Source organism: Xiphias gladius, chromosome 16 (genome assembly GCF_016859285.1).
Source record: "Xiphias gladius isolate SHS-SW01 ecotype Sanya breed wild chromosome 16, ASM1685928v1, whole genome shotgun sequence".
Classification (NCBI taxonomy): Eukaryota; Metazoa; Chordata; class Actinopteri; order Istiophoriformes; family Xiphiidae; genus Xiphias; species Xiphias gladius.
The window spans coordinates 7035352-7062131 of NC_053415.1; the positions used below are offsets into that span (position 1 = coordinate 7035352).

Consider the following 26780-nt stretch of genomic DNA (forward strand, 5'->3'; position numbering starts at 1 on the left):
TTTAGGTCACATCTCTCACAAAAATGGTTCCATTGGCTGGAAAATTATTGATGGAAATCATTAGCTTTCCAGCCTGTGGCTCCAGATCTCTGACAAAACTCAGCAAACATTCAGCTTCGGGTGATTTATTTTTATTGATCTGTTTTTGAAACATGTCTTTCCACAATAGGATAAGCACTCCTATAATAGAGTATCAGTCTCGCTAATCTTTTCATCTGACACAGATTTATGTACGTTTTGTCATAATCCTTTAAGGCTTATATATAATATATATCTAGATTTTTTTTTTAATTAAAAGGGAAAATATGAATAATTCAGGAGTCACACACAACCCAGAGTCCACCACATAGGATTATCAAACATAACTACTTTACAGCACTCATATTTGAATATACAAATATGAGTTAGGACTCATTTGCATACTTATTTGCATTAGTCACAAAAATCATCTTTCCCCATCCTACCATATTCAGATAAAGAGGATTACAACGTTTAAACAAAGGGAGCAATGCTCAAGAGGATATGTAGGTATTCAGTGTTTGTGTCGGGGCATGTGTAATTTGTAACAGAGGAAAATGGACTACCTCTTTATATCAGTGATGCCAGACTCAGATAGCAGTTGAGTGTGCACTTTCGTTCTGTTCAAATACTGCAGAGTGACTTGGACTGACTTCAAACCAAGCGAGCTGTCAAGCAATGTGCATGTCTGGTGTGTCTGCTGTACAGTTGTTTCCATCTCCTCATTGAAAGTGGAGTTTGTAACCCCACTGATAGGATCTTTGCAAAAGCTAAAAGCCCTTCTTGACTACTAGACGGTATGTTCAAAATAATACATATTTTAACATAATCCATATTGACATATGCCATAAGAGTGTTTTAACCATGTCATACTATGTTTGCATTTAAAAAAAACATGTATTTTCGTAATTTATAGTCAGATGTTTACACTCATTTTTATTCTTTTTCGGATGTATTCCATGACAAGTTGGAAGAAAGGGAGGGACATTACTCCCATGAGTCAATACATGAGTCACCTGGTGATATAAGCTTTTGATAAGCCTGTGACTCCTGTTACTTGCAAACATTGCACATTACACCAGCGTTCCACATGCCTGAGGACAGCATGACAAAACATTGCCACCAACGTTTCTTCCGTGTCAGTGTCCATTTATTGTAAGAAGACATCCTACTTGCTATATCAACTTCAATTCTCAACTATTTCTGAGCCCCATCTTGGGAATTTAAACCTAATCTAATGTAACCTAGCTGTCCTGTACTGTGTTAGTAACAAGTGCAAGTCTTTTTTTCTAGCATGACAAATGGGTGTTTGGTAGATGTTAACCTACACCACTAAACTACTAAACAGACACCCCCTGCCCATTAGTATTTTTTTTTCAGTTTATTTCAAATGGAGTACAGCTCTTCTTGATTTTCTTAACACCTTCTATGGTTATAGCAACAGTGCAGCAGAAGTAAAGCAAACATGCCAAATAAAAGGGTATTTGTATTATTATGACATGTGCATTAGTCATGTTCTTGCGGAGAAGTTGTTTCTCTTAAACTGAGTAGACACTACGCTCACATCTGGGTCATGTGGTCCAGCAGGGAGAGCAAAGCCCCCGGTGTGAGGGTTTGTTTCTACATGATTAAGATTAAAGCCACTGGGGCTGCTGTCACAGCTGCTGCAGTCACTGTCACCGTCTGAATTGATGGCCAGATGTGACTCTGATGTACATACACAGTAATTGGTGGTATCACAATTATTATTTAAGAAAATACATTTAATGAGTGCTGTAAGTGAACGATGGACATGGTGTTCCAATTCTTTGTGAAAGTAAGTTACAAAATCTCTTGGTCCAAATTAAAATAAAACCATTCGGATGTCTCCTAATGAATCTGGTGATCCTCTGACTTTTAATCTAACACCATCATCAGGTCAAAATTTTGAATTTTTTTTAATACTTTGGTGTATGACCAAATATCTCCAAAGCCGATTACATTCCCATCAACCTCGACCATACTTAGTGCTAATTAGCAAATAATTCGCATGTTAACACACTAAACTAACATTATACCCGCTAAACATCACATGTTAGCATGCTGATGTTAGCATTTAGCTCAAAGCAAAGCAAGGCAAGTTCATTTGCATAGCACCATTCACCAACAAGGCAATACAAAGTGATTTAAATTGACAGAAAGGCATTAACAAAATATATAAAAAGAAACATGCAGCAATATAAGAAGACAATATAAAAAGACATAAATAGGGTTTACAAAGAAGCAAAACAAGACAAAACAGAGTAACACAAATTAAACACCAGATTAAAATTTACATTGTAGCTATAATACGAATTAATAGTCCCAAATTTGAAAGAACACAAATGTTTTAAACTTGGATTTAAATGAAATGAGAGCTGTGGAAGACCTAAAGTTTTCTGGGAGTTTGTCCAAGATATGTGGTGCATAAAAACTGAATGCTGCTTCTCCATGCTTAGTTTTGCCATTTGGGGACAGCAAGCAGACCTGTCCCAGATGATCTGAGAGGTCTGGACAGTTCATAATGGTAGCAGCATATCAGAAGTGTATTTTGCCCCTAAACCATTCAGTGCTTAATATAACACTAAACATAAAAAAATAACAGTAGTATTTTAAAATCAGTTCTTTGTTATACAGGAAGCCAGTGTAAAGATCTGAGAACTGGAGGGAGGTCGTAACAGAGATACTACAATAATTCATTTTTGATGTATTCTTGAGGTGATGGCTTGGTTTTGTAATTGTCTTATTGTTGATGTTAAAATTTAGGTCTGAGTCCATGAGTAAACTTCTGGCTTGGTTTGTGGTCTTAAACTTAAGCATTTGGAAATGAGCACTGACTTAATTTTTCTTTTTTGGGTACAGAGACAATAATTACCAGCTGCATCAGTGTTTTCACCTTGGGAGTCTGTGCATCTGTGTGTGTGTGTGTGTGTGTGTGTGTGTGTGTGTGTGTGTGTGTGTGTGTGTGTGTGTGTGTGTGTGTCATCCCAGCAAAATGTGGTCCTTCGAGACACCTACTGTAGTGGGAACTACCACGGTGGTGGTTTTGAATAATTTGGCAGATGTTTATCTGTCTGTCTGTCTGTGGACAGATTTTGTCTCCGTAATACGTCACAATACGAAGATACAGTCACGAGAATTTTCAGGTGCGTAGTTGAAATCAAAATCAAGGCCGGGTTTCCAGATGGGTGAGGTTTAACCCATGAGTACTGAGTACCAATGTAATAGTGTAGTAATAACTACCAGATACTCATGTAATAATGTAGTAATGGATACTGAGTGCTCATGGGTCGGAATGTTACCATGTTGATGGGCGACCAACTGGTTTGATCCCATCGCAAAATGGTCTCTAGTTTCTGTTGTATCTTTGTTTGACTAAATTTGGCTCATATAATCACTAGTTTGTTCAAATGCACTTACTCAGTTTTTGAATGGGACCACAGTCACCTGGTGACATCGTTATTCAAATCAGTGTGTTGTCTGCATAATTATGGTACGTTTCTTTTCCATACGGTTTTGTTGTTTTTCATAATCTGAGGTAGAGGGGGTGTGTAGATGTTGAACAGAAGAGGCCCAAGACTGGAGCCTTGGGGTCGCTTTTGTGTGCTCATGCTTGTGATTACTGATCAACACAAAGTAGTCCCTATCCTTCAAATAGGCTTTAAACCAGTATAGCACTTTGCCAGAAAACCCCACCCAGTCTTCCAGTCTGTGTAGTAACATGTTGTTGTCAGCAGTGTTGAATGCAGAACTGAGATCTAATAATATTAGGGACTGAAACTTTCCCCCCATTTGTCTTTAAGTGTATGTAATTCAAGACTTTATCAAGAGCATCTCTGTGCAAAATCCTCACTGGAAACAAAACATTTGTTTAGGGCCAAGAAGATATAAAAATGTTGAAAAACATCCTTTTCAATGAATTTACTTAAAGCTGGGAGGTTTAATATGGGCCTATAATTGTTCATTAGGGGGTTGTCTAGATTATTTTTTTAAGAGTGGAGTAGAGAAGAGTTGAGAAGTGTTACTATTAGTTAGACTATTTGCTGGAGAGCTGATGCCATGCAGTGAAAGACTTTTGTGAAAAAGCCTTGAAGTAGAATATCAAGGCAGCAAGAGGATTTTAGATGTTGCCCAATTTCCTCCAATGTTATATGGTTGATAGGATCAATGTGGGTGACACTAGTTGAATTGGATGCAGGGACAATACAGACCCTATTTGTGATGTGGTGGAGCTGGCCGCTTGTCTAATTTCCTGAATTTTTTCAGTGAGGAATGAGGAAAATTAATTCCATGACTTAGTGGATAAAAGCTCAGGGGTTGCTGACACAAAAGGCTTTGTCGGCCTGTCAACAGTCGCAAACTAGAGAACACACAAAGTGTCTCTTTGTAGATGGAGATTTGTTTTTTGTAACATGCATTAAACTTTTTGGGTGCAATTATATCGAAAACAGCAAATTTTCCTTAAGACATCTGTTTTCACTGGATAGAATTATTGAACAGAATAGCAACTCCACTGCTTTTCTTATGCACTCTAGCTTCACTCGTAAATCTTAAGTTGGGAGGGGTTGACTCAGTAAGAGCCACTGTACTGTTAATTTATTCTAACCAAGTTTCAGTCAAATGCTCAAGAGGAAAAAGTATAGGCATATCGGGGGGGGTGTTGAGGCAAACCTTTGGTGACCTTGCTAGCCTTATCAGGCATGTCAGTCCGAGCAAGGAGAGAGCTGTTCCCTCTTTTTGCCATCTTTGTTATCAGCAAGGTTGTTGGTGTTACAGACCGTGCTTGGTTGTGGTGCAGGCAGATGACATGGAAGTGACGGGGGGGTTATCAACACCCTGGCACTGAGGCTGTGATGTTTTGTCCTCGTGGTGCGGAGGCTAGTGTGGCCGATGGGGGTGGCAGAACAAACCAAAAATGTTCCGTCGCTACTTTGACTCCAGATCTGTTTGGGTGGAGGCCATCTGCCCTGAAAAGATCTCAGCGCCCCCAGACCGTTGGCAGGCTACAAACACTAATGGCACTTACATGGAGAATAATTTGATTAAATTTGAGGTGTTTAATTATCATTTGAGGAATTTTGTTTTAATTATCCTCCCACTTATAATAGTGACATCTCCAATAACCAGAGTTACAGGTTAAATCATCTCTTTTCATGAGTCCCCCCCCCTTTGCTCCACGAGACTTACCTGTCTTTTTCTGTTGGCTGGCACTCTTCATAATACTAGCATCCAACTTATCAGCAGTCATCTCCACTTCTGTCTCACTCAGATTTATTAATGGTTTCGAACCTGTTTGCCAGTTGTAATGTCAGGGTTGACTGAAGTCTGTGTTTATCCCCACCTTTGGCTGTCTGCCAGATGTCCGGTGTTGAAATTCCCTGAGATGAATCCATCATTTTTTTCCTCTCAAAACAAGCTCAAAGAACCACTCTGCCTATCACAGCCTCACAAAAATGCTAGCATGGCTGTAGGCTCTTAGTATTGTTTGAATAATGCACTTTACTGCCTGGAAAATCATCATTAGGTGTGAGTAATAAATTAAATGTGTTATTTCCAAGCAACTGCTGAAATTGACTTGTTTTTCCTGTTTCATGTCAGTATTATAGCGAATGTGCCTCAGAGGAGACTAATTTCAGCTTGATGTGGTAATTTGTATCATGTGGTTTTAAAATGGTTAACTGGTTAGTATTGCTAGAAATCAATATTAAAGTCACCTATTTAAAACAAAAGAAAAGCAATGGCCACAAAAATTGCTTCTTTTCACTAGTTAGTGTTAGTCACTAGTTGGACCTCCATCACCAGGGAAATAAGCAGAGAGGCAATCCCAGTCATAGAAGGGAGATGAAGATGACAGTGGGCAGACAGGTTTAAAGCCCTCAACCCAATCTCTGGAATGTACACAACATTACAGCAGGAGACAAATCCTGATATTTTTGCTTCCGTCATGCAGACAGGAGATGTTTTTTTGATTTTAGGTGAACATTTTCCAGGTCACTGTTGGGCTGCACACATCAAAGTTGACAGAAGCTAATTAAACATTTCTTTTTTAAAAGCTTTCTGGAAAGATAAACAGAAGTCTGAAATTCCTTGAGGTGCATCCTCCGTCAGTTAATTGTCCCCTTTGGGTAGAAAAGCACGACAAATTTTTTTTAATCCCCCTCTTTACACTGTTGCTGAGCCCACAGACCCAGAAGTGACAGAAATATTTTATTTCAAAGTGAATGCCTTCATATCCAGTAATGGATGTTCTCTTTCATGGTTCATTTGAGGAGAAGTTGGAAAGTTTTGTTTGTTAATATCTTCAGTATCCTCCCTGTCTAGAACTCTTGATCCCATCTGGATTTCTGAACTACTGTTCTTTATCGCTTCCTTTTTACAAGGCTTCACTCCCCTCGGTTCATGCTGATTTTTATCAAATCATTGATAAAAAATCAAATCATTATTTAGATGTTAATCTGCATAATATTTTTCAATATTCATCTGATCAAATTTTAGTGAAAGTTTATTCAGCTGATCTCTCTTCCATTCTGTTACAACTCTAAAAAATAGGCTAATAATACCCCTCAAATAAAAGGGCCTACAGATGTACACTTTGTCCTCACTTGACTGAATAACAAAAGCAACGTGGGAAGCACACCGTGTGAAGCGGAGCGGATGAACATAACATTGTCACGGGGGCAAATCCTTTGCTGTATGAGCATCGCAGAAAGCCTGATGGCCAACACCTGTCTAAACAGATGTAGATGGAATACAATAAAATCACCCGCACCAAGATTAATAGTCTCCTCTTTTTTTAAAACTTTCATCTAACCAGGCAGGTCAGTCAAGAGCATGTTCTTGTTTACAGTGACAGCCCCCATGCCCCTTGGTCCATAACAACTGGCTGAGTGAATCACACTTTGATCCAAGTACTTTAGGGTGAATTGGGTTTGCTCCAAGAGGCAAGTTTGCTGTTCTGTCAAACAGCAACAGAGACAAGATTCTTGGGTTTCTGGTTTTTCAAATGGTGAGCTTTTCAAGGCACGTGTGTGTGTGTGTGTGTGTGTGTGTGTGTGTGTGTGTGTGTGTGTGTGTGTGTGTGTGTGCGTACGTGTGTGTGTGTGTGTGTGTGTGTGTGTGTGTGTGTGGGGGGCAAAGACTGTATACAGTCACTGGAGGGGATACTTCTTCCTAAGCATTATGGTAGAGCTATTGTACATGTTGATTTTACTTTATTTTATTTCACTTTTTAAATGGTGCTGAAACTGTTTGTGAATCTTGGAAGGTGTTATCAGCCTGTTAGGTTTGTTTGCTTGTTCTCGGCAAAGCTGAATGAATGAACGAATTAATAAATTAATAAATTAATAAATTAATACGAATGAAAAAGAGTGAAAAAATAAAATAAAATAAAATAAAAGTGGTACATCTGCTTCCAATACTTAGCAATAGTTTCCCAATTTTTACAATCAGACAGAATAGCACACCCACTAGGAATAGGACAGCAGTGTAAATACTGCTCTTTATTCTGCAAATACGTTCTTTCATCTCTTTTGATAATGGAGAATTCACTTTGTAGCTATGTTTAAAAAAAACCTATATATCAAAATAGAATTTAGGGGAAATGGAATAATATTTTCTGCCACTGGAGTATATCGTCTTTTAATGCACTAGAAGACACTAGAAAACGACAATAAAAAACATCCACTCATGACCAGTATTTTAATGACTGTGATATTAACTTCCAAACTCAAACGTAACAGAACCCACAAGCACTAGTGTACTGCTCTGCGGAATTGTTTATCCACCTCCATGTCTACACGGACAACAATAACGTACGGCATTCACTGCACTTCCGTTGCCCATGAAGCCGGAGCGAAGTTGTGACAGCTGATTCTCCAGTCAGTTAAAATCCACTCTGAGCCTCAAACTCCTCTGTTTCTGAAGTGATTTGCAGTCGGACGTGTCTGCTGCACTCTCCGGTTCCAGTTGCAGACGGCACCTTGGATAGAAGAGGGCGGGTTGATTATGGTGTAGCACGGAGCGCTAGCTCTGAGACAGCAGGTAAAAAAAGCAACGCTCGGATAATACGCGAGCTAACACTGGCTAGCACAGACACTTTGTAAACAACTTAAACCCGTGTTTTCATCGATTAAAAAAAAAGTGACATTTCTCCGTGCACTCATCCTCATGTGCGAGGAATAAACTCTGAGTTGAGACTGGTGTCAAGCTTGGGCATGGTGTCTAGCTAGCTGTGATTAGCAGTGTTAGCAGTTTGTTATTACGGTCAGTTCACGAGCCGAACAGTACAGTGACGAGGCTCTAACATAGCTCATAAAAAGTATTTACACATAGCATTCGTCCTAAATTTGTAAAGCTGGCATTCAGTACCAAGAGGGGTCTTACCTTGTGGGCTACGCATTTGGTTATGTTTGTGTAAGTTAGTTGGATTCATTTAGTGTTTTCAGCCGTGAGTTCTAAGGATTATTTTACAATCATAGACAGGCTACACCCATTTTACTGAAGAGCCTATGAGGTAGACCCAGGGGCATTTTTTTTTGTTACTGTACAGCAAGATCAGTGTGTGTGTTTTTTAAGGCAAGGCGTATATCATCCTGTGTTTTTTATCTGCCAGCTCTGTTGTCTGCCTATGCCGCACGGCCCCGTCCCTGCAGCTACTTGACTAACATCCAGGTAGTCTGTGTCCGTGAGCAACACCAGGCTGCAGTGACTGACAGCTGAGGCAGGTGGGCGTCGAGTCACACTCAGTCGGACACAGTTTACGGGCCCACTGTTACCTGATACCTTCACTCTCTGCCACCGCTGCCCCCCATACGAGCTCAAGCAGTGCTTAGACTAGATACACACAGAGTGGAGACACTAGCGAAGTGCCCCCATAGAGACAGGGTAAAAGACCTCTGTGCGACCTGGGAAATTGTACGACAGTAAGAGAATGATATTGGGCTTGAGCACAAAACTAGGTGAAACGGATCATTTTCATACAGGAGAAGGGATTATTATTGTAATCATCAACACTGGATTTAATTACATTAACTGAGTGATACAAGCAATGTGTCTAAGTGGATGATAGGCTGTACAGGTACTGGTGCATCAACCCAAGCTGCTCCAGGCGACGTGAATATAGATGTTTTTGAACAATTGCAATTCCCTTAAAGTTGCCATAGTAGTTACTTTTTGTTAATTTTAGATGTTAGAAAAACTGTATTTTGTTTGGTTTTGAATTCACTTTAGGTTTCCCAGATACCCAGGAGGTATTGAATTCCAGACTGTGTGTAGAACTTCACATAACATTCAATTCTAAACGTTGGAATAATTCAGTTTTTAGATAAACTGATCATCTAAGTATACATTTTTTTGATAAAATATTTTTGGTCAGTATTAGTGGCAGTCTGTCTTTTCTTATATTGTTGTCTAATTTTACAAATGCATTTACAATAAATGCCAAATTATCAAAAATTAAAAGGGCACAATGCACAAGAAACACTCCAGAGTGAATAAAAGCAAAGACGCAGATCCTCTCAGGCAGTATGCAGTTACATGGTATTGATGTTACCAGAAGATCTGTTTACAATGAGGGTTTTCATCTCTAAATTTAACAATGTCATTCCATAGATACTAACTTCCTGCTGCACCAGCATGAATTTGAATGTTGGCAGGAGTATGACATTGAAGTACTCTTTCGTTTTCCTATTACTTTGCTGTTACAGTGAGTCTAGTGAGAACTGTAACTGTTCATGTATAGTTTTGGCATCTAGATGTGACGGCGATGCTTATGTGTCTCTCAATAGAAATTTCGGAAACAAAGTATTCTCTCTAGATTAGCTCCCACCCGTTTCGCTGAAAGCAAGCTTGAGTTCATCATGAATGTTAAAAAAAGATGGTCAGAATTCAGCTCTTTAGCTTGTACTGCATACATTTAATCTGCTGTAGAGAATGGGCTTTTGTGTAAAAGATAATTCCTCAAATTTACCGGAGGTAATCTCCTTAACAAGACTATAGACTATAACTGAACACTTACACTATTACACAACTTTAACCCCACAAGTCTTTCCACAGCAGGGAGTCAATTGCAACTCACTCCTCTAATTGATGTCAAGCGCTTTATTATTCCAATGTAATCAAATGTTGTAATAATGGGCAGTTTATTGTTGTAGGAAGTGTACTGTAGGAAAGAGTAGACTTGAACCTCATCATTTCTCTGTTTCTCTCCTATTAAACACTTGCCATTTCTGTCCTTTTATCTCTTTGCAATGAGACCCATACTGTAGACAGCCTTAATATGCGTAGGCTGGAAATCATTTTTTGTGAAAATTGATGCAGTAATAAGCAGAACTGAGCTTTAGCCTTGGATATAATTTATCTCGAAAGACTCTTATTTTTTTCCAATCTATCCTATCTACAGTATATTAGCTTAATCGTTGCAGCATCTCAGGGGGCTGCAGCCTTTGCCAGCACACACTGGGCAAGAGGCAGGGCACAGCCTGGACATATCGCCAGTGTCTCACATGGCTGAGATATACTGTGTAGACATATTCAACATTCACATTCACTCCTGCGGGGAATTTAGATTTGCCAGTGCCTTTGGACTCTGGGGAAAAAAATGGATTACAATTTTTAATAATTGTTATAAAAAAATTCAGTATTTTTCAGTAGAAGCACAGGCTCCTTGAAAATATGTCCATTTTGTAGTTATTAAATATTAGTGTATTTGCAATAATGAAACATTAAGATATTTTGTGTGCAAGAAAACTGTGTTAAATTGTTAAATGTTTAAAATGTGTTTGCGTGGGCAGATTTCCCCAATTTCATGTGCATTTACCCCCCTCTATTCTGCAATAGCATAAAAATGACTAATGTACTCTTTATGGTCTGTATGATCATCAGGCATTTGAGCAGCATTGCAGTGCAGTGCAGTGCAGTGCAGCGTGGGGCAGACCGAGGCAGATCACAGCAGCGTAGCCATGCTTACATTGGCCAGTAAACTGAAGAGGGACGATGGAGGAAAGACAGGCCGTGCCTCCGGAGCTCCCGACTCCACCCACAGGGTCTCCATCAGGGACCGCCTCCTTACCAAAGGTACATGAGTCATTGTCCACTATATCCATTTCTTAGGTTGAGTTACTCTTTTATAGAAGCAAAACAAACTAGAACTGTTACAGCAAGGTTGCAATTAGTTTCTGCGTCTGAATATAAATACATTCATGAGACCAGTGGGACTCCCTAATTTTGGAGATAAGTGGCAACGTTTAGATAAAACTAATCAAACATGTTAGCCACTGCCGGTCAACTGCTATTCCCAGTGTTACAGTCATAAATTTTCATGCTCACTTTGCTTATTTCTCCACTGACGTTGCCATCTACATGTCTTTCTTAATTCATTTTAGAGCACACTTTTCTATCACCCGTATGTCAAATAAAGGTTCATTGTTGCAGTTGTCACCGTTATGCGTTGTATTAAATTTCAAATGCAGGTAAAAATATATCATAATTGACTTCTTTCTTTGCAGCTTAAAGCAACAGACACCAGACAAGGTGTAGGCCTGATAAGGTTAGGTAAGCAGACCACAGGCAGTTAAATATTCGAGGACAGACAGTGTAGGCTAAAATAGTTTTTTCCTGACTATGTTGTTCTTTTAGATGTGGTTTATTCAAACACTGACACATGAGAACTTAGTGAGATGTGTATGAATTCTGTATGAATTCTTCAGGTTCCTTTTCCTCCATGGATGTTTTGGCTTTTCCTTCTATTTCTATGTCTCTGCTGCTGCCTTCCTTTTTCTTCATCCATCTGTTTCTCTCTCTCTCTCTCTGTCCACGTTTTTGCCTCTTTCTCCTTCGGTTTTTGTTTATAGGTTCCTCTTATTGCCTTGAGATGCACCTTCCAGACACCTGCCTCCTCTCACCTCATTTAAATTTCAAAGAGTTGTCTTTGTCCTTCTCATTTTTTGTCAGTCCATTTACACTTGCCTCATTCTGCCTGTCACCATTTTCCATGTTGTTTTCTCCTTTCCGTATTCTTTCTTTGCTGATGTCTGTTCATTTACTTGCACATTACCGAATTACTATGACCAGTGAAATTAAGGTTATAGTTTGCTGTAAGTACTCATGTGAGTTGTGATTTGCCCAAGAATGTGAAAGAACAGGTATTGTTTGATAAGAGGGTTAATGTCTAGACAGATTTTGTAGAAAACAAGTATACGAGTAGAGCCACGAGTAATAGTATTTTTTACGATTACTTGGATTAAAATTTTACAAATGTTTTACTGGTCAAAAGTCTTAGCAAAACAGTCTATCCTCTTAATTCTGGACTAAAATCTCATATAACCTGCAAAAGGTAAACAGCCTCAAGCTAGGTAATGCATTATGCATCAGGTTTATCAGAACATTGTATTATTTATATTCAGATTAGATTCAGCTATGGTTTCTCCACCACTGGTCCACTATCATTTAGAGTTCTATGTCACTACAATGCCCTCCAATATTACATCTGAGTGACGTACTTTTCTCTGTCTTGCATTGTTATTGCCTTGTGTATATCCTTTCTTCCAAGAGGTACTGGAATAAATTTGGTTGGTCTGTTTGGTTTGGTGGCCACAGGGGTGATAATTACAAGGTCAAGTGAGCTGGCTTGGGAACAGCACTCTGTATTGCTCAAACTGAGGATGATGGGCTTTATTTTTGTTCTAACACACTTGAGTTATATGCTGTCCATCTTGCTAGAGCGAAAAAGAAATCTGCTCCCTGATGAGATCTTATTATTCCCCGTCTTTCCTGCTCTTTCCAAGGGAGTGTGATTGTTTTATTATCTTGGTCTTTTTCACAAATCAAATCTTTCTGATCATTAGTTTTCAGAGAACATACATGGCCATGTAAAATAGCAAAATGGGATCAAATAATGCAGTGCTTGTTGAATAAACCATGTACCACTGGGACCAATAGGCACACCTGCAGCCAGAAAGGAGGAATCTAACTTAGTGTTTAGACCATTGTACACAGCTGAGAGCCACTGGAATAAATTAAAGATGAGCTTTAAATAGAATTTCTCAAAATAGGAATAGGGACCAGACATTTTGAAGTTGGTCATGGAGAAGAATACTTGTTCTGATAAAAGCCAGTTGTTGGTCTCCTTGGGCAAAACAGTAACTCCCTGCTAACACAGAGGGAGCTGTTAATTAGCTGACTCTATGCTCTGACCTCCATGTGGAACAGAATAAGTGAAAAAAAGTCCTACCAGTATCACCGAAGCACCTAACTGTTCAACTCTTACCTCATCTCTTAAGAATACATTTGTATAAAGGACAGTGGAAAATTCTTTTTTTGATTAATAGCCTAGTTTCTGCCATTGTATCTTTTCCCCCCAATATTCTTTTGGGCAGACATGGAGATCACAGGTGTTAAACCAGCTCACACAAATCAAAAGTGAAAAGTTTGTCAGCGATGAGAAAACAGAACAGAAAACTTGAAACTTTGCCCTGGGGCAACCAGCTGGGCACCAGCTAAACAACCCTCTACTCATGTCTTCCTGGTGGTTTTTAAACTTACATGTTAGACAGGATGATGCTGATGATTCAGAGCAACTTTCCCGAAGGAGCAGGTGTCTGAATTGGAAAAACAGAAGTGATTGTTTCTACGTGTGTCTTTACCATTGTCTCTGCTCCTCTGTTACTTATCGTTCTTCTTTTCTCTCAACAGAAGTTGCAGAACTTGAAGCCAATCTCCCTAGTAAGTACGCCGAACACCTATACACTGCAGTAATGGAGTTAGTTGAGTCAGTCATTCTTTCTGGGTTTTTTGCACTTTCCCTTCCATGCTTACATTAGTTTGTTCAGCCCCACATCTTTTCTATTCAATATATCTTAAAGTGTGACAGCTGAATAACTGACTTAATATGAAATACATTTTTATAGTGTCCTGGTGTAGGCCATTTTTAACAATACTTTAAACTGTATTGCAGTGCCATAAAGCAATTTTTCACGGTAAATCTTGTAAATGTGTCAAAGTTTGTTCATTGATTAATAATGTTTGGTGATATAATGTTTGTAATTGTCTGTACAGATCAAGTTATTCATTAAAGACTGGTCAGTCTAAATGAATGACTGATTTATTTTTAATGGATTAAATAATCCTTTCGTAGCCATTTCATCAAGGCGTAACCTTATTTAGATTTTCGTTTTTATCCAGATCTCCCAGCTCGACTATGTAAATGTTGCTGCATTAAGCTGGAAATGACCCATGGTCTTTAACATAAGGCATGCAGTTTGGTCCTTGATGGGTTTCATGCTTGTTATACTTCTGTCCTGGGATGGATTTGTTCAAACAGACCATACCCTCAATGATTATTTAAGTGCTGGCTTTTATTTGAGAATTTACACTACTATATATCAGATCTTCATTAGTCAGTTATCTGGTTATTGTTATGCAAGGGTGCAGAATTCATTATGATTGCTTTGGCTCAACTCATTATGCTTGTTTTTGTTTGTAGCCTGATGAGTTTGCCCTCGCAGCTTTGGACCATGAAAGCCAGAGCAGTAAAGAGTGTATGTAGCACACAATGTTGACTAGAAAGTAAAAGAGCTTACTAGTATGCTTGGAAATATTTTTGAAAAATAGGAAGTCTTTTATATTTTATCTTTTATATTTTTTCTATCAGAATAGACACAGCTCAAAACAAATGACAGTTCAGTAGTATTAAGCTTCACAATGTTGTGAACAGGACTACAGTCATGTAAAAAATGTTGGTATCTAGTTTAGGTACCGGGAGGATACAAGACTTGGGTCTTGCATACATTTGCTCAACAGTGTTTATTTTTGCTACACACTGGAAGCTTACCTACATTTGTCTGTGCATGACTATACTTGGGGAACTGATATGAACAACAGGGTGTAGGAGTAGGTGAATGGGGGGGTGGGGGGGGACTGGGACACTGAATAGTCAAAGAAACCATCTGGCAATGCTCATACAAGCTGTGCTCCATTAGCAACAACAATGGTGAAATATGAACCTGTGTAAAGATTTCTTTTGATATTGATGAGGCTTTAATACTTTGCTTCACGATAACCTGGCTATGCGCTATGGATCTGGACTTGCTGTGTGACATGATGGATTTTCACGGAAAGGAACGGGAGCTCAGGGAAAAGAGGAGAGGATCTGTTTATGTATACTCTAAATGAGCAGTGGTGTTGCCAAAGCACCATTAAAGACACAGTGTGTAAAAATGATATTGACCTTTTTTTTTTTTTTTTTTTGAATGTTTTTGCTCCCCTGAGAATTTGGCCGCATACTTCTATTTGTTGTTCGAACCCCACAAAACAGGCACTGTGTTGCTATTGGTATCTTAACACCCCAGTTTTAATGCTAGGATATCTCAACAGGTATAATTTACACATTATGGAACAAGAAAATGAAAATGTACTCGACATATGTTACAGATAATTTAGATATCTGTAAATCCAGGTCTGCTATGAGCACAGTGTGAGACATGTATTTTCAATTTGCAAAACAAAGCTGAGAAATTCCTGAGAACATGTTGGTTATGCTGTGGCGGTTTTGAATGGGTGATGATCAGAAGAGGGGATGAAATGTGCACAGGGACGACAGATATGATTTATATTGAGATATATATTTTAACATTCTCAAGACACATCATCTTCATCAGTTCCAACTTAAAATAGTTTTTTCCTAAGCTACAGGAAAAATAAATATAAGAATTATTTTGCTCCCTCATTGAATAACACTACTGGATTGGTGGAGAAAGTTTGAAAATCCAAGTTAACTTTCAGCTTTGATAAGATGACCAATAGTTATTTGTAGAATGCTATATTTGAAATGCAACTCACAGTAGATTATCTGCTCATTCTGACAGAACAGCAGTTATAATGTTTTATTGGTTCAATGTTTACCTTCATAACATATGTTAGAATTCTCACAAAATGCGTCTTTTTGTATGCGTAACAAAAAAAAGAAGGGCTATTTGTTAAAAAGAGCTGCTGTGATGTTTAGTTAGATTAAAAAACTTCTTACAAATGAACATGGTTAAAAAGCGATGTCCCAGGTCATTTCTTGAGTGTAGTAAGTGTCCTTGGACACCAGGGGGGAATGTGGTGCTGCAGGGACTCCCACGGTCCTGTTTTATACAAGACATACAGTAAATCTTGCAGTCTGTTTAGACAGTATGAACAGTGAGATGAAAAAGATGAAGTGAAAATATAATATTGTTTTTAGTGCAATTATTGCGGACAAAAGCAAGTAATAAGGAGTAATTGTAGACCTTCATAAAACTATTTTTGGCTTTAACCTGTGATTCTAAAAACTAATAAATGTCTTTTTCTCCCCTCATCCCCCCATGTGTTCTTTTTCAGGTACATGCAAAGCCAGTTTCCCAGATGAGGACAAGCTGCATCATTTTCAGCTTGCAGTGTCTCCTGGTAAGAGAATAAGAAGAAAACCCTCTTTGCCTTTCCTTTATTCTGTTCTTCCTTAAATAGCAGCTTTAATAATTAAATGACTACTTTGTTACATGAGATGACGAAATATTAGTATCAGCTCACGTCATTTTGGTATCAATCCTTGCATTGGTAATACTCTATACACTTACTGAACCAGCATTTTTGGCCTAATGTTGTTGTAGAATTAAACGCATCTAAACTAAGGACAATCACATTAACTGGTTTAACGCAAAATATTTATTAAGGATTAGGTTAAAGCCTTATTAAAACCTAAGAAATGCCGGATACAAACATTTAGCAGTTTTATTTAGGCATCTCTACGATGAGAAATCATATACACCGATCATCTACAACATTAAAATCAGTTACCGGTTCTATCTTTGTATGTGAATGTGTATGTGAGTGTGTATGAGAAACCGAGAAACGGCCCAAAAGCAGAATTTTGAATCTAAGTCCAGAAATCAGAGGACAAAAAGTCTACATGTGTGTCTGAAGCCAGAGAAATGGCTTTTCAGTTTACAGTACTAATGTCATGTCATGTCAGAATTTGCATGTATGAAAAAATGTGAAAATTGTAATTGTGACACAGTTCTCTGAATGCAGAGTGCTCTGTAAAATGATTTTCTTTAAAGAGCCATAGCAAACGGTAACCACATACAACCTAATCCTCTGCCTTCTCATTTTGTATCATCTTACTTCCAGACAATATATAGGGTTTTTTGTGTTCTCCCATTGTGGGGGAGGAGGGTATTGTGTGTGTGTGTTTGTGTATGTGTGTGTGTGATGGAGTGGGAGACTACTAGTGTTAGTAATTTGTTTCTAAGTCTATGTTTGTCCCATAAAGTATCCCCTTTAAATAGCACTCTAGTCTTCTCTGTATTTTGACATTTCCGCTGCACTGTCATTAAGTCCACTCTGCTTGCTCAGCAGTGTTATAAAACTAAGTGGTCTACGTGTTGAATGTTGTACAAAAACCAAACACACTAGTGTGGAATTACGTGGAATTAGGTCTCTGGAGGCTTTGTTATCTCTCACTCCCTGCTCTTTATCTTTCATACACACACTTTCTGTCTGTCCTCGAGCACAATGTCACCTTCTCATCTCCCGCATTTGTAAATTGTATCTTCATCTCGTATTTGAAGATGTGTGTCAAGAACACACGAAAGACTGAGGCAAAGTTAAAACATAGCTCTGTGTGTGTTTGTGTTTGTGTGTGTGTTTGTGTCTGTGTGTGTGTGCGTGCGTGCATGTGTGTGAGAGAGAGAGAGAGTGAGTAATGGAAAGGCAGGGATAAAGAAAAGGACTGGTAATTGACTGCGGTTGAAACATGTATAGAATATTTTGAGAAACCATTTAGATGACACCAGACATGTGTTGAGAAAATTGTGTGGAATTGTTGGCTGATATCATATAATTAAATCTAAATTCATGCGATTTTCTGAAAAGATAATTTCGGTTTATTAAAATTTGAGTATCATCTTTATGTTTATCACAGGACAAGTCACACAGGACAAGATAAACAATCAGTCAAATGATCAGACAGGGTGTAAACAAGACAACAATTTAGCCAGATTATCTAAAACCACTTAATAACGTAATAATCCCGTTAATCCCTCATAGCACAGACAACTGATAGTACACACAACTATGGCAAGTACAGTAGGTTAACGTTGAATTAGGAGGTCTGTCTGTAAACTATGATGGCTGTTTACAATGGACAGTTTTGGTAATTATACAGTTTGTCTTCATTTTCTACACCAAATAAGTTTGACTGAACTGTTGGCTTGTAGAACTGCAGTGTATGGGAGTATTTACTGGCATATGAGTGAAATAACAATCAAATAAATTGCAGCAGTTTAAGAAAACTTGAGCCTTAGTCTAGTTCAACATATTGTTATCACAAGTGTAAATGATAATATCACTAAATATATGTGGTTTTTGTACAATGTACCACCAAAGGCTAATTTTAAATGAGGCATGGTCCACTTAAAACTCTTTTTATTAAGTTACTCGATAAGTTATTAGAATAATTAGTAGAATATTTAATTATGAAAACTTTCAATAGTTGCAACTCTAATGTTAAGTACTGAAAGTATACATCATACTGTATGTGCCTTCCAATTATTGTTTGCTTATTTTTTATTTTGTGCAGATAGTCAATGATTTGAATTTTCAAGTTAAATTTGGCAAAATGCTTTGTGCTAAAATAGCATTAAATTCTGCATTTGAGAGGTGTGTCTTATTTTGTGTGGTAAAATTGTTACGAGAGAGTTGATGAACAGTATTGAATTTATCTGAATTTTATAAAAATGTTTTCGGCCTTGCGTGTTAGTGTGTGTGCTCGCGCAGCCCCCGGCCACCCGGATTCATTCTAGTTTTCACAAAGGCCTTTGTCAGCAAAATCTGCAGAGAAAAGCAAAGATCAGTAATTTGAGAAAGGGTTTGGTGTGATGTTCTTTAAGAGGAGTTGATAAGGACATTGAATTCTCAGAGAAAGACTTAATTATTCAAAAGCTTTGTCCCTCCTAATGTACTCCACTTCCCCACATGCACATTTACATGCTCTTTTCTCTTTTGCCATTTCTGTTTCTGACCCTTGTATACTCTTTTTTTGTTGTTGTTGTTCTCTCCTTTCGCCTGCTTGCTCAGTGTCCCCTCTGTTTAAAGTTGGGCAGGTGATGTCTGTTCAGTAATTGTCATAGTTTGTGACCAGTACATCTGGTGTTTTAGCATAAAGGCCATGCTACTCTAGAGTCAAACCTAATGCTTAATACAGTACATTATCAAAATGCAGTGTCAGATCCAAAATACTAATGGGCACATAGATAAGCATTTGAAAACAAACACTGTCGTAGAACCCTGTGTAATCTCTGTCATGCATACACAGGGGGAATTCTGTGAACATATTTTATTCACGGTGTCTCATTTTTCTAATGTCCTCATACTCTGCTGTCAAATTTCCTTTGAGAATCACAGTGTATAAGGTAAATACTATCCACAGAGAGGCTTCAATTTGCACCACAGGGAAAGTAGTTGTGGTCAGGCAGGAAAATGAAAAATGCAAAGGGAACACGCCTCAGGATGCAGATTGTCCAATATCCCTTATACGTAAATCAGCGTGTTGCAAAATCATCTTGACTTGTTATGTTGAGAATTTATCGCTCAAAGCTTACAGAAGTGCTTCTTTCCTTTCATTGTCTTCTTTTTGTTTATTTCTTTTGTCTTTTCTTCTGTTCATGTTGTCTTTTAAGCTTCTCGTTGAAATGATAGACGGTAGCACTCTAGAGGAACATTATTCATGCTACAGGTAACGCCGTAATTTATTTGTTTTATTGACAGCTGTTGCTTCAAAAAACCTAACATCCAGCCTCAAAACATACTGTTTCACATTGTGGGTCAAAAACAGAACAAAATACATACATTATGCCCAGAAATTCAACTTTTGGGTAATTGTGAAAAACATGCTTAATCCGTGTCGTGCTGAAGCTGCTGTGATATCCTCAATTCATCTTCAGTGGGTTCACTTAGTTCTGTTCTCATTAAATATTTTGTAGACACAGCTGACACAGTTTTACAGAGTAAATACGGTATATATACGAATCACACCTCTTAACAGTATCCAGTTGTGGTACTCAATGTCATAATGTCTTGTCATCAAAAATGCACTCTTTCTTCTGCTTTATTAATGGTCTTTGTGTCAGATTGTTTGCCTAAATCTAACTGAAACACAGCAGGTGGTTTAGAGCAGATTATTTTATGTTGTATTGCTTGTAATTATGCTTTTGTTAAACTATTCTATATTTATATAGCAACATAAAATAAAAGCCCCAAAACTTTGGCTAAGTCAATTGTCTTTCAAGTTCAAATTTGTTTGAATGTCTCATTGAGTTTCCTTTTCCCATACAACAGCTCTGTGCTGTGACCCCATGGCCACAAACCACTTTGTCTCTGAAAAAATGGGGACAGCAGCAACACTTTGGGGTGAACATTCTCATATGTCATTGTTTGATTAATAGAAATACAATAATGAAAGAAAATCAGCATACAAATTACACTCTTTGTCTTTCAGATGTGTACTTTTTCTGCTTGTTTTGCCATGGATAATTATTGTATTGTTTGTGTACATAGAGTGTATAAGCAAAACTCTTTTTAAGGGTGGCAATGTTTTAGGGCCAGGATGAGGTCATAGTGTGGGTTGAACAAAGTTCATTTATGTAAAACAAATGATAGTTTAGTAAGGTTTTTTTTTTTTTTTTTCATTTTTGACACACAATGACCCCTTATTGACAAAATAATACCATGCCATTTACAGTTTTTAATATCCTCTACCAGTACAAAGACTGTAGAGAGACCTTTAGCAGAAACCATATCTTACAGTTGTCTTCAATATGTCCGTATCACCTTGGATTACTTTTTTGGTCAAGTTCAGTCTTCTATTAACAGCTATTCCACAGATTGTCAATTTTAGTCATGTCTGGTTTCAGGTATTTTGGTTCTTGCCATATTGCAAAAAAACTATTTTAGTGGTTTGAGCTCCTAAACTGTTTCGTAGTTTTGTTGCAGATTGTAATGGGAAATTTTAATACCATTCACATTCTACTATTCACCTTTTATGCTGTAGCTGTATTAATCTATGGAATGCACTGATTGCTCACTGTTCCGACGACCTTCAGTGATAGAACAATGCCAGGCCTTCATCCCTGCAGCTGTGATGGAACTATTCCTATGTGTGTGTCTTATCTGTTTGAACAGTTACACAGCAAACCCTCCCTTCTATACTCATTAAAGTGTATAAATGCTTACTCTTTGCTCATTTTCATACACTGCTCATTGTTGTGACCTCTGATCTCTGGTCACAGATGATGAATCTGCAGATTCACCATCTTCAAATTATGCATTAAACTAACGGAAAGACAACAGTTGACTCCTTGTACTATATGGAACGGAAAGGATTGCCACCACAAATTCCTTTCCCTGTAAAATTTGCGGTGGTTTCATTGTTGTTGGTTTATTTGTAAATGTGCTTTTTTTCGAGCCCAGTCAATAGCCTTTGAATTTTTGCTGACAAAAATACATGCTTGGCTTGCGCAGCGCACTGTGTGGGTTAGACCCCCAACACATTTAGGTTTCAGTTATTCGGTTAGTATGCCAACGTTAGTGCTTGCTGGTTCTTACCCTGAAGTTATGACACAGATAAACATGGTAAACAAAGAATTAAGCTAACAGCAATCATGACAGATGTTTTGGGGTACACGACTTGTGTACGTGTTTTTTGTTGGTGGACAGCGAAGACGAGGCTGCAGAGGCTACAGTCATCAGACGTTCAGCAGAGTTTGTACAGCTTCATGTAAGAGCCAGAATGCACTGTAGATGTGTGGGTAGACAATATTTAATACTTCACCAGCCCTGCTGCCTTTCAGTATATTTTGTATCATAGAAATTCCTGTGTAGAGATATCATCATCACCATTATGGGAAACACAATGTGATAGTATAGCTTTTCACCCATAGTGACAGATGCACTGCAGTAGCATTATATTGAATTGTAATCCAAATCTCCTTTCCTCCTCAAACCTCCCTAGGAAATTGCAATATACAATTAGAAAAAATTGTGCTGAAAAGCAAATAAATACATAAGCACAGAAATAAAGTAAAATAAAATTTAAAACAGTGGAAAGGTAATGAGGCTCCATATAGGGCTACTGTCTTCTTTCTGTGAGCATTTTATATTTTCAGCACCATGAAAAACAGAAACGTTGTTGGTTGATGGGATTGTTTTGAGATAAGCAGTCTCTTTCTGTTGTACTTGCAGTTATAGATGTGTCTTTCAAAGCTCTGTCAGAAATGGTAATTATCTGTCAACAGCAGTCATGCCTTGTGCCTGTCACTCTTGTTACTCTGCCTTCCTACAGGGGAAATCACACTTACACAAAATAATCTGGGTGACATAGCTAAAGCTTTTCTCACATTGTTTTTCTTTGCTTCAGTCAGGAAGTAACAATTATTAATTCCACAAAGGTTGCATTTATGTTTTAAGTTAGGGTACTTAGGGTACAACTTGTAAAGGTGGGTCTTTGTCTTGGTGAGGTTTGTTTGTGTTGGGAAAGCACAAAAGCAGAGTAGGGGTGGATAAAATAAATCGATTTTCTGATTAATCGCATCTTTTTTGAATGATCCAGTATCAATTCTTAAAATCCGTGGATCAAGCATTTGCACCTTTTTTCAGTAAACAAGTACATCTGTGCTAAATGTTAAGTGTATGCAGTGGTTTACTCATTGTAAGTGGTTCCGTTATGACGGCATGATGTGTAAAATGTCTACTTTGTGGAAATCGAGTTGTTACAAAGTGAATAAAGAGGTTATTTTAGGTTAAAAAGTAACGTAGATGATAGCTGGCTATTTGAGCTGCCTTGAGCCATGACATCTGTGGTGTAAATAATTACAGTGTATGTGGACCCGCAGCAGCTTACGGGATTGTCCTGACTCAGGATGGTTAGCCGACTCTGGTTATCTTGTAGTGGATCTACCTTTTGTAGATGCAATCACAGATAAACTGATAAAAGACTCACTTTGTGAATCGAAATCGAATCATATCAAGAGATTAGCATCAATAACCAGCCCTACAGTAGACCAACCACAAGATGCTGTGATTTACATGTTTGATTTTTAAGCATAAATATACATGCTAAATACCATGAAATCCATTGGTTGAACATGGGAAGTGTAAAGGAGGCAATCTTTCAAGTGAGCTACATAAGCAATATATATAATTATGCTTGTAACAAGATACCACTGTCAGCATGTAACTTGGGGATTTTCCCTGATACATCAGAAAGTGAACTGGAGTTGTAGCTGGTGTGTTGTGAGAAAGAAATAACCTACATATAGCCAGAAATAAATAACAATCTTGTGTCTTACTTTTTTGGAAAAATTTGTGGGTTATCTTGAAAAAAATACTAAACAACTTATGTCTTTCTGTCATTTGAGCATTGCGACTAACAAACGAGGTCTCGAGACAGCCTAGAATTATTTATGACCTCTGGCTGCAAGCGTTAGTCAGTAGATGCTCTCTTTCTCTCTACCTTTCTATCCCTCTTTTAATTTGTTGCTTTTTCTCCTTTTTTCATTTTTGCCCCTTCTGTAATCATCTAATAATTGGTTTTGATGCTGTAGTTGTTTGTTTTTTCCTCCTCTTTTCTACTTGACAATTGTTCAAGCTATATCTCTATCTCACACACTGTTTCTCTCCCTCTGTGTATTCTCATTTAAAATATACAGGGTGTTTCAGACTGTTTGTGTGGTCTAATTAAATTGTACCTCTGTCTTTGTTACACTGAATGGAATCGAGTGAAGTTTAGATAGCCCTTGTACAAAGGTCTTATCTCAAATTTGTCAGTGTTTGGGTATAGGTGGAGTGGGTGGTGTGTGTGTGTGTGTGTGTGTGTGTGTGTGTGTGTGTGTGTGTCTGTGTGTGTCTGTGTGTGAGTGAGTGAGAGAGTGTGTGTGTGTGAGAGAGTGTGTGAGGAGTGACACAGCACTCAACACGATGGTCGTTTGAGTATGAAGTGTACATTTTAGTACTGTTTGTGGTCCATGTGCAGTATGACTGCTGTGACAGAAGGGGGCAAATCAACTGGCTGCCTAGTCAATAGAGCATGTACATGTAAATGTTCCCTTCCTCTCAATCACTCTCACTTTCTTGAGGTCGGTAATAAATTCAGTTCAGTTAAGTTCAGAGTCCTTCTCCTCCTCCTCTAATCCCTGAAGGTGCTGTAGCCATTTCATGTCTTTCCTTTTCTAACAATGTTGACCCATAAGATCACAGCAGAAATGTAAATGTCATCCTATTAATTAAAGACCCCCTTCTAAACATATTCTGTGTTTCCTGAACACGGCCTTAATTGGCTTTAAAGGCAGCATGTGGGGAGTAATGGAGAGAGAAGGACAGAAAGCGAGGGATTGCATGTGCAATTAGACAGTTTACAAAGGTAAATAGATATACTGTACAAACGGCCAAAAAATGACACCGCAATTGACTGTGACTATTTCATTTGGCGTGCAGGCATACAATTGTGCTTACGTTTTGCTTGTTGTTTTTTTTGTCTGCTTCTTATGGATGCAGTTTAATAGCGCGCGTGCGTGCATGTGTGTGTGCGTGTGCAGTAATGGAAAGCTAGAATTAAGGTAATTTTGTGGTTGACTGACAAGATGTGGTCACACTGAAAGGCCACGCATTATGCCTTTACTCCATAACTTCTAACTGTAGAGTTCAGATGCAACCTCCACCTTTATTTCAATGAGCCCAATGCATTGGTGCACCTGGGGTCCCTACATGAAGGGCTGCGGTAAAAAATAAAAAGTAAAGGGTCCTCTGGAAAAAAAGTTGGCCTTGCTAAACTTCTACTGTATATATTACATTGTAATTTAAGTATCATAATTCTAATGTTAACCTGCTACCTGTAACAGCACACCCACTCCAATAGCCATCTCTTTTTTTTTAATGAATTGCCATCTTTGGTCTGAAAATGGCCTTAGTTTCTGTATTTCCTATGGCTACACCTAGAGCTCATTCTTTTTGCCTTTTATTTTCTATAGAAGAAAGTCTGATACTTCACTCTTTGTTAAAGGATGTCTTATGAGCTGTCTCCACTGCAAGAGGGCCTTGTGTATTCTAAACTGACGTATTTGTGGGTGTGTGGGAAGATAAAATTCAAGTGAAAATCTCCTAATCTTTCCAATTAAAATCAGTAACAGGAAATGAAAATAAACACATTTATATCTAACTCTTGGGCTTTTTTGTTTTATATTGTATAATATTTTGTTGTTTGATTTGGTCTCTGTGTTAAAGATGATGTCCTTTTAGGATGTTTTTTTTGTGCATAACATGGATTTTAGAAGCTTCTAGAGAAGTCTTGATGTCACATCTCTATGCCCTGATCAGCAGTGAATGATGATTCAACACCCTTCTTTCAGAGAAAAATTTCAATTGATTTTTGCTATAAAACAACTATACTTGTTTAAACATTATTGAAAACCCTTGTCCTCTGTCTTTCTATCTCTGTTTTCCTCCAGATGAGGGTTACTACCAAAGTGGAAGATTTCAGTTTGAAATAGACGTTCCCGAAGCCTATAACATGGTGGTGAGTGGTCCAGTGACCTCTTATGGGTCCATTTGTATTTCTGCTTGTATGTGTGTGTATACATGGCTGCCTTTGCTTTTGACAGATAAGCTATCAGATTGTGGTCTGTTCTGTTCTGTTCTGTCCTCTTGTCTTGTGTGTGAAGCAATCTCAAGAGCAAAGTAGTGGTGCTCTCAAATTATAAACAGCTGGCACCATCTAAAACTGTGCATGGTGGCACAGTATAAATTTTCCTTCCATTACAGTTCATATGGAAACATCCAGCTACTGGGCTTGAATCTGGCAATAGATTTTTTTTTTCTCTCTGGGTAAAAGGTCTGCAGTATACCACATAATTTTTTTCACCTGACCTTCATGAGTTGAAGTTACTCTGCTCACCTCTTTCTTTTGTCTGTTGTTCCATCCATACACACACACTCTCTCACATACACATGCGTGCACACTCTCTCTCACAAGATCTCTTACACAGACACACACACATACAAACTGCGTCCTCTACCGACAGCAATCTGTGGCACTTTGCATCAATGACTGACACAAAGTTATAAACACTGAATCATGAAACGTTAATTAGATTATAAAGTTAGGCCTAGTTGCGTTTGAGTAGAGAGTTGTGACTATGATGGATAGTGGGAAAGAGCAGCCTTCCCAGACAAAAAGGTGAAGTTACAGAGGTGTTCCTTGTTTTTTGCATTACTTCTAATAAAGTCACATGTTAAAGAGAGCAACAGGAATTACACTCCTTGTTAATAATAACCTCCTTAATAATTGTGGAGAGTAATTATTATATTAGGTGGGTCTGAGTAAACACGCTATCCAGCCTGCTTAGCGGCCTGGTTTTGAAATCTTGCCTATAGCTCACATTACAAAAGTCCATTCTCTGACTCTTTGAACTGTGTTTCGTTGTTTTTTCTTCAGTTTTGACTTGATATGTAAATGTGTGCACAGTGCACAGAGGTGTGGTTAGGTGGATCTCTGAGTTATTATTCATTGTGGTTCAATAACCACAATGAATAATAACTCAGAGATCCACCAAAAAACAAAGGTGTCCATTTGGAATCGACCAACTGAACGAGTATTTTTGGGCTGTAATTAAAATTTATGGAGCGATAGGTGAAATTATTTAAAACCTGTACAGTTAAAAACACTTATTCTCTCTACA

At 38.1% G+C, this 26780-nt stretch overlaps 1 protein-coding gene across 3 annotated transcripts in view; it reads left to right on the forward strand.

The window, feature by feature from the left end:
• The first annotated feature begins 790 nt into the window (after positions 1-790).
• Positions 791-26780, forward strand: part of ube2f (ubiquitin-conjugating enzyme E2F (putative)) — a 52793-nt gene continuing 26803 nt past the window's right edge. Inside the window, exons 1-6 of one of the 3 annotated variants that reach the window (XM_040148672.1) lie at positions 7829-8076; positions 8648-8759; positions 10918-11109; positions 13726-13755; positions 16393-16458; positions 25551-25618. In XM_040148672.1, coding sequence (XP_040004606.1) covers positions 10995-11109; positions 13726-13755; positions 16393-16458; positions 25551-25618 — 279 coding nt within the window. In that variant the 5' untranslated portion in view covers positions 7829-8076; positions 8648-8759; positions 10918-10994. Of the gene's footprint in view, positions 816-7828; positions 8077-8647; positions 8760-10917; positions 11110-13725; positions 13756-16392; positions 16459-25550; positions 25619-26780 lie in introns of those variants that run through there. The other 2 variants (XM_040148674.1, XM_040148673.1) reach the window with 2 other exon arrangements.